General features: G+C 35.6%; 1 protein-coding gene across 1 annotated transcript in view; it reads left to right on the top strand.

The window, feature by feature from the left end:
- The window catches only part of ATIC (5-aminoimidazole-4-carboxamide ribonucleotide formyltransferase/IMP cyclohydrolase), a 67,198-nt gene that overhangs the window by 39,822 nt on the left and 14,501 nt on the right, over positions 1 to 12,875 (top strand). The window contains exons 8-13 of the mRNA XM_015821654.1: positions 2,847 to 2,972; positions 3,293 to 3,400; positions 3,776 to 3,861; positions 5,010 to 5,099; positions 7,499 to 7,627; positions 10,110 to 10,202. Of these exons, the coding sequence (XP_015677140.1) occupies positions 2,847 to 2,972; positions 3,293 to 3,400; positions 3,776 to 3,861; positions 5,010 to 5,099; positions 7,499 to 7,627; positions 10,110 to 10,202 (632 nt within the window). The remainder of the gene's footprint in view (positions 1 to 2,846; positions 2,973 to 3,292; positions 3,401 to 3,775; positions 3,862 to 5,009; positions 5,100 to 7,498; positions 7,628 to 10,109; positions 10,203 to 12,875) is intronic.

The raw sequence follows: 12,875 nt of genomic DNA, 5'->3' as shown, positions 1-12,875 counted from the left end.
TATACTGTTGCGATGCTGTTTAATAAAAGCAAATATGTTGTTGGTGGCAGGATTAGAGCTGATTCTAAAATCTGATTCCCAGTTCTTTGTACCAGTAAAGATAACACAATCTAGTTGCTAATGTTGGACTATGACTAAGTAGACACAGGTTCAGATTCAAGTTTACTGAAATACTTTTTTCCAATAAGTGTCTGTAGGTTTAACTCTTCTGCTTGTTCTGAATTATGTATGAAAATGGTATTGCTTATTCTCAGCTGCTGTAAAAAATCTTGATAACTAGATTTAGATTTCACTTGTATTTTTCTTCTCTGATTTTATATATCAGAACATTGGAAAAAAAGCTTCTTGGAACTCTGGAATGTAAAGTTTATATATGTACTTTTAAATCTTAGTTTTACATAGAAGTATTTTAAGTCAATAAAACTTCAGTCCTCATAGAATATAGAATAAATTTATAGATGCATTTAACATTTAGCTCTTTTTCCATACCCAACTGTTCATATACTTTTTTGAACTCTTAATGATATTACTGTAGCTCTACCCTTATTCTCATCCCTACCTCTTTTTTTCTTTCACCATCCCCTCAGATAGTAACTTTCAGATTTCAATCCTAAGAGAGATATCTGCATTTGAATTATACTGTATGTTTGTTAGTTAAATAATCCTATTCTGGAGTTTGTTACTGAATGGATAAAGAGGCTAATGGGAACATAACTTGGGAGCCCTGTTCTACTTATGCTGGTAATATTCCCAAGCCAATGTGTAATTGCCTTAACCTGAAGCAAACTAGACACAATTCCTATTCCTCTTTAGAAAACTCTACAGGGATGAGAGTAATTTTCTTCAGGCACCTAAAAGATGTCATAGAGCAGGGGTGTCAAACTGCCGGCCCATAGGCCGGACGCATCACGCGGAAGCCGCGCCCACCCCATTGCCGGCAATGGCAAAACTGCCAATATGTTGCACGATGTCACGTAATGTCGCGAGTTTGACATGTCTGTCATAGAGTGTCTCAAGAAGGCAGAAAAAGTTATCCACATTTCTGCTGGCTCCTTTTAATGTTGGATACCTTCTGTAAAGATAAACAAATGAGCTTAATCAGTTAGCTGACATAACTTCGCTAAGCAGAAGTAAGAACCATCACTAACTTATAGCCAGTAGGATTAATATATGGAGCTTATGTGGAGAACCTGTATTCTTTTTTGAATGTAATTTTTAGTAAAAAATTAAAAGAAGAAAGTAAAAGCTAATATCAACTAATAGATAGTAAGAAAGAAAAAAGAAAAAAAGACAGCAAAGAGAAGCCAAAAAGGCAAGAAAAGAAAAAAAGTTGAAAGAAAAATATAAAGTGGTTTCCAATATTCTTCACAGCAGTTATAAGTACAAATATACTTTGACCTCTCTCGCTAAAGTTACATAGTATTGCTCTTCTTTCTGTAATCTATCCTGTTTAATCATCAAAACCATAAGTCAAAAGTTCATTTTTTTATTTTTATGCAAAGTCCATAAGAGGCTTTCAGTCAGCAATAAATACAGATGATGTCTTTTTTCTAATCAAAGACATTTCAGCAAAATCTGTCAATTTCACCAATCATTCCTCCATAGTGGACAGTGTGGAATCTTTCCATCTCTGTGTATACAGTACTGCTGTGATTATATATTGAAATAATCTTCCAATTCATGGCTTTCTATTAATCCTACAAAGAATAGTTCTGGCTGCAGTAGAATATTAATTTTTAAAATTCTCTGTATCAAAGTATGTGTTTGGATCTAATTTTTTTTAGCTTTTTACACCAGGAGTGATAAAATGTATCTTCATGTTGTTCACATTTCAAAATACATTTGAAGTATCTTTATACATTCTAGAAAATTTCTCTGGCATTGTGTGCCAATGATGCATGCTTTTATACAAAAATCTCTTTTAACCACATCCTCTCCCATTGATCCATCTATATATTATAACCAAAATTGATAGGCCACTTTATTATACATTCTGTTCTCTCTCTGTTTCAAGTTTTAACAAAAGCTTGTACATTTTAGCAATTACATGTTCATCAACAGTACTCAATTGTATTTCAAATTCTGATTTACTTTGCTTTATACCATAAGTCTTTCTATTCATTTTAAATCTTTCAGATAACTATAAATGGGAGAACCATTGACAACTGCAGGTAATCCTCGACTTACAACAATTTGTTTAGTGACCATTCAAAGTTATAACGGAACTGAAAATTGACTTACGACCATCTTTCACACTTATGACCTTTGCAGCATCCCCATGGTCTTGTGATTTGCATTTGGATGCTTGACAAGTGGTTCATATTTATGACTGTTGCTGTGTCCCAAGGTCATGTGATCACTTTTTGCAACCTTCTGACAAACAATGGGGAAGCCAGATTCATTTAACAACCGTGTTACTAATTTAACAACGGCAGTGATTCATTTAACAAATGTGACAAGAAAAGTTGTAAAAATGGGACAAAACTCATTTAACCAATTTCTCATTTAGCAGCATAAATTCTGGGCTCAATTTTGGTTGTAAGTCAAGGACTACCTTGTATATCCTTCTGCTATAATTGTTCTTTCAATTTGATTTTAAATTTCCTTTGATAAATTTCCAATAAGTCCTGATATGTCAACCATTTATCTTTATTGCCACTTCTTTTTTATAATATGCTTCTTGAGCTAAGATCCATAAAGGGATTTTCGGACAGTCTTGAGTTTATAGCTATTCACAACTGGTGTTCTGAACCTGAATTGATGGCAGATGTAGTCTACACGTGCTTGTGGTGCCTTCTTGCAAGAATGGCTTTTATAGCTGAGTGAGCCTTTTCATTTCTTCACAGTTCTGAATGGTTCCCCAGGGTTTATAAATCTGTGTGATGCTCTGAATGCCTGGCAGTTGGTCAGGGAGCTGAAGCAAGCATTGGGCATTTCCGCTGCCACTTCATTCAAGCATGTCAGTCCAGCAGGTAATACTGAATTTCCAAGTTCTTGTCTTGTTGCTTACTGGTGTATTTTCTTCAGAGAGCATGTTGGCTCACATTTTAAGAGATGCTCCATTTCTGAGATGGTCCTGTAAAAAACATATCAGGGTTTTAGTTAAAGAAATTGACTTTCTAACAAAGTTGTGTATAATGTTATGAAAAATAATGATGTGCATTATTTAAGTGGAATAGAAACAATCATTATGGGCCTCAGGACAACATGTGAAATAACGTTACACTTTTGTAACTTGAGAAGTCACTTTCAGACTTCTGAAAAGTGGCTTTTACTGTCTTTCACTTACTAGGTGCCGCTGTTGGTGTGCCCCTCACTGAGGAAGAAGCTGAGGTCTGCATGGTGTGTGACTTGTACCCAACTCTAACACCCTTGGCAGCTGCATATGCCAGAGCAAGAGGTGAGTGGGGTCTCAAAAGAGGGCCATGTTTTCATTTAATATTCTGGTTAGAATTACTGCTCTTCCTGTCTGTATAATGATGGCCAAACTGTTTAAGGCTTACTTGGCATTTTCTCACATCTGTCTTATATAAATGACTGACAACCTCATCCTGTTCAATTACTTTATAAATGCCAGTTGCTATGAAGTAGTGAAAGATATCTGATTAGTCAAGCAGCAAATAGAGAAACAGCATCTACATATTTTAAAGCTCTACAATGAATGGATCCAGCCTGGCACGGGTTCCATCCAGTCGCTGTGTTTTTTCTTCTATATATAAAACACGGGTCTTACTCAATGAGAGTTTCTCAGTTTGGAAACATTACTTTTTTCCAGGTGCTGATAGGATGTCATCTTTTGGAGATTTCATTGCTTTATCTGATATCTGTGATGTTCCTACAGCTAAGATCATTTCCAGGGAGGTCAGTAACTAGCATTTTCTCCTGCAGTCATACTTGCAGTTGAAAATAACTCTTATCAAAGTATGACTGCCCAGAGTCAACTTGTAATTAATAAAATAAATAAATAAATAAATAATGACAATGCATTCGGGGATAGTTGGGGAACTTCATGGGTCAAAAGGGCATCTTAACCTTTGTGAAACATTAAGAGATTGATTTCCTCCATCCATCCCTCAAATAAGGCTAGTTTTTGTCCATCCCCCCCCAACAACCAATACACAAGTTGTAAACTTGCATGAGATCAGAACATCATGGCTACATATCCTGTTGCTCTAATAATGATCCTAGCCACAGTAATTATGTGCTCCTGCACTAGACAATTGATCTTATCCTGCTTCTAGTATTTATAACAAAGTAGAAATTGGGAAAGTAGTGCTTTCAAAGATGGAATTGAAAAAGGACTTTATGAAAGTGAAAAGAAACTCGCAGAATGCTGAGAAGAGTTTACTTCTGCAGTGCTGTTTAAGGGCTTCCAGAGTAGGCAACTCCAGTATGGGTTGAGGGAACATTTTAGGCTCTTTCTGGTTGGATGACTCCAGTGCAGACTGCAGGGAATTGTATAGCACACTTAGAAGGCAAGAAATCTACTTAGAAGGCAAGAAATCTACAGCCAGCCCAAAGGCTTCTCAGCAGTCACAGAATGTCTAGGTTGTGAGAAACCCCACAGTGTATGCCAAGATGGGACTTTGGGTCCACAACCAGCAGCAAAGGAATGACTTTGCATGGAATATAGCTACTGAACACACACACACACACACACACACACACACACACCTCTATTTTGCAAATCTGGTTGCCTCCACTGTTCAGATTATTGTGATGAAGTGAATCTATGCCATACATTTAAGCAAAATGTTGCCTGACAAAATGTTCAGAGTACCAGTCAGTCAAACCTCCAAAATCTTCATTCTGTTTCCCCTCCTCTGATTTTTCTCTCCCTCTCTTTCCAAATTCAGTCCTTACTGGTTCTTTTGAGTTCCTCCTTAATTAGTATAATTCTGGTTGCTCCTTTGTAGTGTACACAAATATTGCTGTTTCTGCTATGTAAAAATCAGCACTCAAAGTTCGTCTTCTTGTCCCACTTCATGGTTTAACCTTTATTTGTGTAGGTGTCTGATGGGATTGTGGCTCCAGGCTTTGACGAAGAAGCCCTCAAAATTCTATCAAAAAAAAAAAATGGCAATTACTGTGTACTCCAGGTCAGTGTTTTATTCTTGAGGATAATTGATTTAAATCTGTGTCTATTTCCATTGTGCTTCCCAATCTAAAATCTGATTTCGTGATTTGCCTGTTCCAAGTGTTTTTGTACAAACTAAGCTAAAAAGATATGAACTCTCATTCTTAAACCTCTTTAAACTGCTTGCAATGGTTTTTATATTAGAGCTTCAATTTTTTTTATTGTTAGTATAGTACATTTGATTGGCTATCAGTCCTGATTGATCATCTCTTGGCTGCATGTTCCTTCTCCCAGTACCTCACTTAAGCTCTGTAAAATTCTCTAGCCTCCTCTCTGTCCCCATAGTTGAGTTTAGGCCTTTTGGCAAATCTGAATTGCCCTTCCTCTGCCCGCAATCTGGCAAATTTTTCCTTTTTATTTTTCCCTTTCCTTTTAGTGGGTTTAAAGGGCAAAATAGGTGTTTTAAGCTTCTGCATAAACAAAAAATTGAGGCTGAAAATTTCAGCCGCATCCATTCTGAGGTCCAGTTGGAGCCCAGAAACACACAAAAAAAGCTGCTCATCACTCTTGCAGATCAGCACGAAACTTTTAGCAGTGCCTGCTTTCTGGAATAAGGTACACCGCTAAGATCCAGATGAGTCCCACTGTTGTTATTTGGAAGAGCTGTGGAGACCTGACTCTTCACCCAGACCTTTGGTGAAAGAGTGAGGTCCCTTGTGTTATTCTGATTGGTCAGTGGACTTTGCCATTTTTTTAATCTTTTACTCTATTTTATTGTAATTTCTTTGTTCCCTGTGAGCCACCCAAAGTCATTGGAAGTTACGTAGCACACACAGCTTTAAAAAGTTATGGTTAGTCACACAGTCAAATGTTTAGACTGCATTTGACATTTTTATCTACCTATGGGGCCCTTCCCAAGGACCTGGGAATAAGCAGATGTTGTTTCATGTGTTTATTATTATTTGCAATATTTAATAATGAAATAAGAATGTGCTTGATGTGTAATAAATATATTTTAAGATTCATTCTTGAAGTTTTTGAATGAAACAATAATAAAAAGTTAATCCTGGTGATTAGAAATTTAACAGTTTGGGGTTGACCAAGTGAGTTTGGTTTCCAAGTGAGTAATTGCTCTCAAAAGAATAAAGTATAGCTACAGTTGTTATATGTATACATCTTCCCAATACTGCAAATTCTGAGCAGAGCAGTCCAACTCACCTTTACTCAAAAGGATTCCTTGTGTGTTCATGTGGTTTCTTTTCCAGTTAGAGAAGTTAGAGTCACAAGCAAATATTAATGAGCAGAAGGTTGCAATTCTGAACATCCTGAATACCAAACAAATGCCACTTCAGTATTTTGAACTGTATCTTGTTATTGTAAGGACCACCATTTCTTGGCCATCTTTTAACTATTTGAAATAATGGGAGTTAGATATTTCAATAACTCTCTCACTGATACTAAACCTCATTGGCTATGATACTGCTACTGCACAAAGATATTCCAATACATAAAATATTAGACTGTCTACCTCTTACCAGGTTTAAGTATAGGAAACCAATTTGGAATAACATATCACAGTCTTATAATCTAGATGAAGAATGGCAATTAAGATGGGCTACTTTTAATAAGCACAACCAAACAGATCACACAGATCCAACAAAACCACTTCCAGGAATGCAGTTGCCCTGAAAAATATGGAGCCACCTGAATACAAGCAGGACATAACATGCCAGAACTAAGGCAAAACTCTTTAAATGGGGAATGGCTGAGAGCTGGGAATGCAACTGGTGCACCTGAATAAACTATAACACATATAGTTCAAGAATGTACCCTCAGGAAATTTCAAGACACCTGAGATCTCACTGCAGCCACACCAGAAGCAGTTAGATCACGGGTGTCAAACTTGCCACGTCACGTGACATGTCGCGACGTATCGGGACTCTTTTTGCATTGCCAGCAATGGGGTGGGCGTGGCTTCGGTATGATGAAACCAGCCCGTGGGCCAGCAGTTTGACACCCCTGAGTTAAATGGTTAGTTTCTTTAGATAATTGAATTATAACATCCATTCCATTGCAATTCTATGGCTCCATATTATGTTAATATATTGTATTATATACATATCATACATACATACATATATATATGTCTTGAGTGGTTTTTGGGTTTTTTTGAGATGCACCCTGTCGGCCCAAATATGGGAAGAAGAAATCTTTTGCCTGTATCAGCCCAATCTAGGGCCATCCACAGGCAGCAGTTGCTACTGCGACATCATTTATACGCTAAATTTTTGGATTGCTAAAATAGCTATACCAGTCTCCCTTTAATTCTTTGTTAGCAATCCAAAAATTTAGCATATATATATAAATAATAATTGATACCAAATAACGAGTTAAGGATATGCAATCTTTTTCTGATTTTAGATGGATCCAACTTTTGAGCCAGAGCAAAATGAAATCCGTACTCTCTTTGGATTGCATTTAATGCAGAAGAGGAATGACGGTGTGATTGATCGATCACTGTTCAAAAACATTGTTACTAAAAATAAAAATGTAAGTAGGAAAAAGCATGTTTTGACATCAGAGCTATCTGCAAGTTAGGTATTTAATTGATATGTCATTTTGAATGAAAATGGGATTAGTTCCAATAGTAATGCTTAGTCCTATTGCATCTGCTGTTAAAAGGATCTCTATCAACAGGGCTGTTAACAATCACTTTTGAAAACCCTGTGTAAGATTGCTTATGAACCAGATGGTGAAAATTGCTCTGTTTGTGCAAGTTCTGTATAGACAGAAAACATGGAGAAGAACAGAAGATTGGAAATATTAGATACGAAATTCAATTTATGTTTGAACTGGATTGCAATTACAAGAGAGGGAGTTTTTTCTTTAAAGAACCAGCCCCAGAAGAATGTAGCTAGCAGAATTTGCTCTAATATCTCTCTAGAACACACACTGACAAATCTGTTGCTACTACAGACGTGGCAGGTTCAAGAACAAGTAGTTACTGAAAAAAAGTTTTGGATTTTTTGCTTTATTAATCTGGATTAGGAAAGGGGAAAGGGTTTGTGGTAAATATGGTTTAGTCTTTATGCTGCTGTTTTGGGGCACTTTCTGCTTGCTTTAGAATAGCCAAAAACTATCCTACTGATTTCCTACTATTGATCATAGGTGGAGAATCTTCTCTGCCATTGACACAGACCATTAGCTATGAGAATGATTTGTGAAACAGTTTACTCTTTCTGACACAAGCTAGATATCTAAAAAAAACCCTCTAAAGTCAACACTCCTTATTTTGCCCCTTTGAACCTCAAATTTTGCCTTCTCTGGTGATCAAGGTCCAGTTGCAACAACAGTAACTTTGGGTTGGCTGGGTAAGGCAAGATGGCTCAAAGAACAGCAAAAACATTAACACTGATTATGGCTAGGAAGCAACCTTCCTGTTTAGCTCAGTACTGGCAAATTTTATTCAAAATATTTTTTTAGGATTTCTTTGGTAGCCATGATTGGAGACACCAGGTTTGAACTGGGATTATCTGCAAACGGAGGGTCTAGTCACTTGTGGAGCTACATCAGATGTTTAAATCCAGGTAGCATTCAACAGGATCACCTTTGCAGCTCTTCCAGACTAAAATACATGGCATGCAGACAATGAATATTAGGAAATAGTGTGGTTATGCAGGAGATGTGTTGCTGAAACATAAAGTAAATAAAAAGCCCCAACGGTGCTTTTCCAAAAGGCAATTGGACTTTCTTGGGGTTTTTCCTTGAAAACATTTCTCTTCTCATCAGTTCTGAAGAACCTTTCTTGGATGAGAAGCGAAATTTTTTCAAGGAAAAAAACAAGAAAGTCCAGTTGCCTTTTAGAAAAAACACCTTTGGGACAACCATGACCTGGATGATTTGTTTGATAGACATCAAACAAAGAGATATTGGTAAGCTTTTTAAACTGGAATTCATAACTCTGATATTTTAAGAAATTCCCTTCCATTAAAAAAACATTTTTATTGTAATTCAACCACCCAACTTTTTGTATTTGGAATAATATAATTTGGGCATGCTGATGAATGATACAATTCAAAGTCAGGGGTCAGAACAGCCCCTAATTAATTGCCCATTAGCAGAATAACTAACTGATCTGTCCATCAGCAGGATAATTCTCTGAAAAATGAACAGAATGGGACCTCATTTGGTGTGCAGAGAAACCAAAAAAAGAAAAGGTCAAATTTGAAAATGGTGTGGGTTCAGCTGGGATTGAAGACCAAAAAAAAAAAAAAATGGGAAAAGAAAAATGAGTGCAATCCTATGTGACTTAGAATGTTGCTGATATTCATAATAGTGCTGAGTCTTCCATTTTAAACCTCCTTCCTCTTCCTGGTCATGTGACCAGAGTAGAGCTATTAAGGAGTTGGAAAGAATTCCAGAAACCAGGCCAGCATGTTACTTCTTTAAGAATTCCTGATTTTGACAGTTTTTGACTTAGAACCACAATTGGGACCAGAATCCTGGTTGCTTAGTGAAACAGTCATTAAGCAAGATATTCATGTGACTGCTTCCTCAATGACTGCAATCCTGGTGCTCCCAGTTGTTAAGTGATCTCCTGGTTCATTAAATGGACAGAATGAAAGCTGCCTGCTGAAGGATTTTAGCTATTTCTGCCGCCTGTCAAAGAATTTCAGCTCCCTTCCACCTGGCAACTTTCCCTCTAACTTCCTTTTGATTTTCTGAGAAAGCTGGAAGAGAAGATTAGGTGATCACATGATCATGGGATGCTTGGCATGGCAACTAGTTGTAAACGGGAGTTGGTTGCTAAGCACCTGAAATGCAGTTATGGAATGGGGATGGGGGGGAGCAAATTTTTTTGATGGCTGGAAATGCTTCATGGCCTTAATAAATCATCTTTCCAAGGCCATTGTAACTTTGAAAAGTTGTTAACTGACTAATTGTAAGTTGAGGACTATCTCTAGCCAGGTGGTGTTTTCATTTCCCTTTAAAGACCCAAGATGCCTTTGTAATAATCTCTTCTTTGTTTCAGTTGCCTGATTCAGCTATCAGAGATCTCATTGTTGCCACTATTGCTGTTAAATATACTCAGTCTAATTCTGTTTGCTATGCCAAGAATGGGCAGGTATGTACACGGGGACATTAGAGGAGAGTGTTTCATTGTTCTTCCTGATTTACTGTTCAATTTTAAAACTGATTGCTGTCAAAACAGATCTTACTGTTATAAAATTGTTCCTAATGTTTCTAACATATAAATTGTTATCCTGGACAATAACAGTTTTCATCTTGTTGTGTGAGATGGTCTTTCAAGAATATGAAGAGTGCTATGATATCAAGCAGTGATAAGGGCATTTAAAGATTCTATCAAAGCTCATAATTTAATTTAACAAAATGTAATCCATGCAGGTTCTAACTAGCATGCTCTATAGTCAGTTGTTGATTGTTCAACAACATCTCACCAACATCAGATTCTCAGATCTGATATAAACATTTTTTCACATACATTAAGTTAAATATTGTGTAAATGTACAAGGCTGTCTTTCTGTTATAAGGCTTCGTTCATATTTTGAATTACTGAATCATCGGTGACCCTACCCAGTCTGTACATTCTGATATTGTGGACTTCTGGGCTTTCAGTAGCTCAAATCAGAATTCTTGCTGCACTCATTAATCTTAGTTTTCTCACCATCTTTATATAGAGATCCTGGGAAATTAACTAGGCAAATGAAAGGAGTTTAGTTTTATCTGTCAAAGCTAAAGCTGGTAGATGGCCCTTTCTGTTTAGAAAATGCAGTTGTATACATCATGGAAGATTATGTGAAGTTAAGCCTTTCTTGGTTTAAAGAGTGATTTCATGAATGTATTGAAATAATTGAGAAATAATTGGCTTGCTTCATTTATTGAAATGAAAATAAAATTATTCTTAAGAAAGGCTGAAGTGCCATATTGCAAAGCAGGGGAAAGGGGGATCTGAGGAACTACCGACTTCTGACATTATCTAGGAAGATTCTGTGTCAGATTATGTAGGAGTTATTGATGTACAAGCCCCTTGAACACAGTAATTACTACTAGACAGCAAAGATGGAACAAGAATAAGATTTAGATTAGAATCGTATCTATATATATATATATTTTATTGAAAATTTTATAACATTTTACAATATAAATCCCTCCCTCAAACCCACCCTTCCGCCCCCCTCCCCCCCACTTCCCAGAGCCAATCACAGGAATAATAATAAAATAATCATACTCTAAATAATCTTAAACAACTATAAAAATATTAAATCTATAATCTCCTTTAACTCTATCTGAAAACTGTTAAAATAACAAATCTGTAACCTCCTTTAACTCTCTTTTCAACAGATATATAATTAATAAACACGACAATAATAATATCATATTAATAGTTAAAATTAAAAATAAGTACTCTAAAATTCAATTAAGATTCAATTAAACACAATGATATTAATATCATTTTAAGAAATAAAAAATAAAACTAAATCATTTAAGCAACATTAACATTCTAGACTTCGCTAAAAAAACCCAAAAAACCACTCTTTTAGACCCATATCCAGTTAATAAACGCACTAATAATAACATCATACTAACAATTAAAAATAATAATAAGTAAACTGTTATAACATTTAAACAACAATAATGGTCTATAATCTACTCTATTATTAATATAATAAATTGCTCCCTAAACAAAATCAATCAAAGAAGAGAAAAACCTTATTCATTCTTCTTGCAGTTAAATTAAAAAGCAGGAAAAAAAAAACATTCTAAACTTCACTAAAAAAAACCCCACTCTTTTAAACCCATATCCAATTATTAAACACACTAATAATAACATCATACTAACATTTAAAAATAATAATAAGTAAACTGTTATAAACAACAATAATAGTCTAAAATTCATAATCTACTCTCTTATTAACATAATAAATTGCTCCCTAAACAAAATCAATCAAAGAAAAGAAAAGAAAAGAAAAAAAAAATCCTTCCACAGCCTTATTCATTCTTCTTGCAGTTAGATTAAAAAACAAAAAAAAATTCTTATTTCCAAAATTAATATCTCAATTCATATGTCCACATTTTTAAGTACTCTCTTTCTTGCATCTATAAGCTGCACGGGTCATTCTTTAAGTTTTCTGATTGTCTCTAACTTGTTGCTTAATTTCATCTTGATCTTGTGATTTTGTCGCACTTGATAATAGTATAACTCCTTCAACCGCTTAATCTTCATAAATTCCTTCCTTCCTGGTATCTTGTCGGACAAAAGGGCAAAATCTTTCCTTCTTCTAAATACTTTGAGTGGTATTTTCTGCTTATAAAAAAGCTGAATGATTCCATTACGAATTGATTTTCTAGAAGAGTAGATAACAACATCTCTTGGAAGATTTTTCTGTCTTGCAACCCGTATATTAATTCTATAATTTTTTTCCATTTCTCTCATAATATCTTCGGGCTGACAATTCAGAACCATAACCAAATCTGCTGCATCCTCTTCCTCCGATTTCTCTCGAGGATTTTCTCTTTATTATCAAAGCATGTTCCAATTCTCTATATTGTGACATAATGACCTCATTTTGAATTAAGTCCACTTTTTCCTCCATTTCCAGTTCAAATTCCAAACTTTCAACATATTCCTCTACTTCCTCCTCCCCTCCATCAACACATTCTTCATGACATGCCAAGCCTTGAAGGGCAAACAATAAATCTTTTCTCATCTCTGCATTTTTCTCTTCAAATTTCTTATCAATAATTTTCTCCATATCCATTTTAATCTGTCTTACAT

Source organism: Protobothrops mucrosquamatus, unplaced genomic scaffold (assembly GCF_001527695.2).
Source record: "Protobothrops mucrosquamatus isolate PMUCROS unplaced genomic scaffold, P.Mucros_1.0 scaffold1377, whole genome shotgun sequence".
Classification (NCBI taxonomy): domain Eukaryota; kingdom Metazoa; phylum Chordata; class Lepidosauria; order Squamata; family Viperidae; genus Protobothrops; species Protobothrops mucrosquamatus.
Note: the sequence above shows the minus strand (reverse complement) of the source record. Positions and strands in the feature narration are given on the sequence as shown.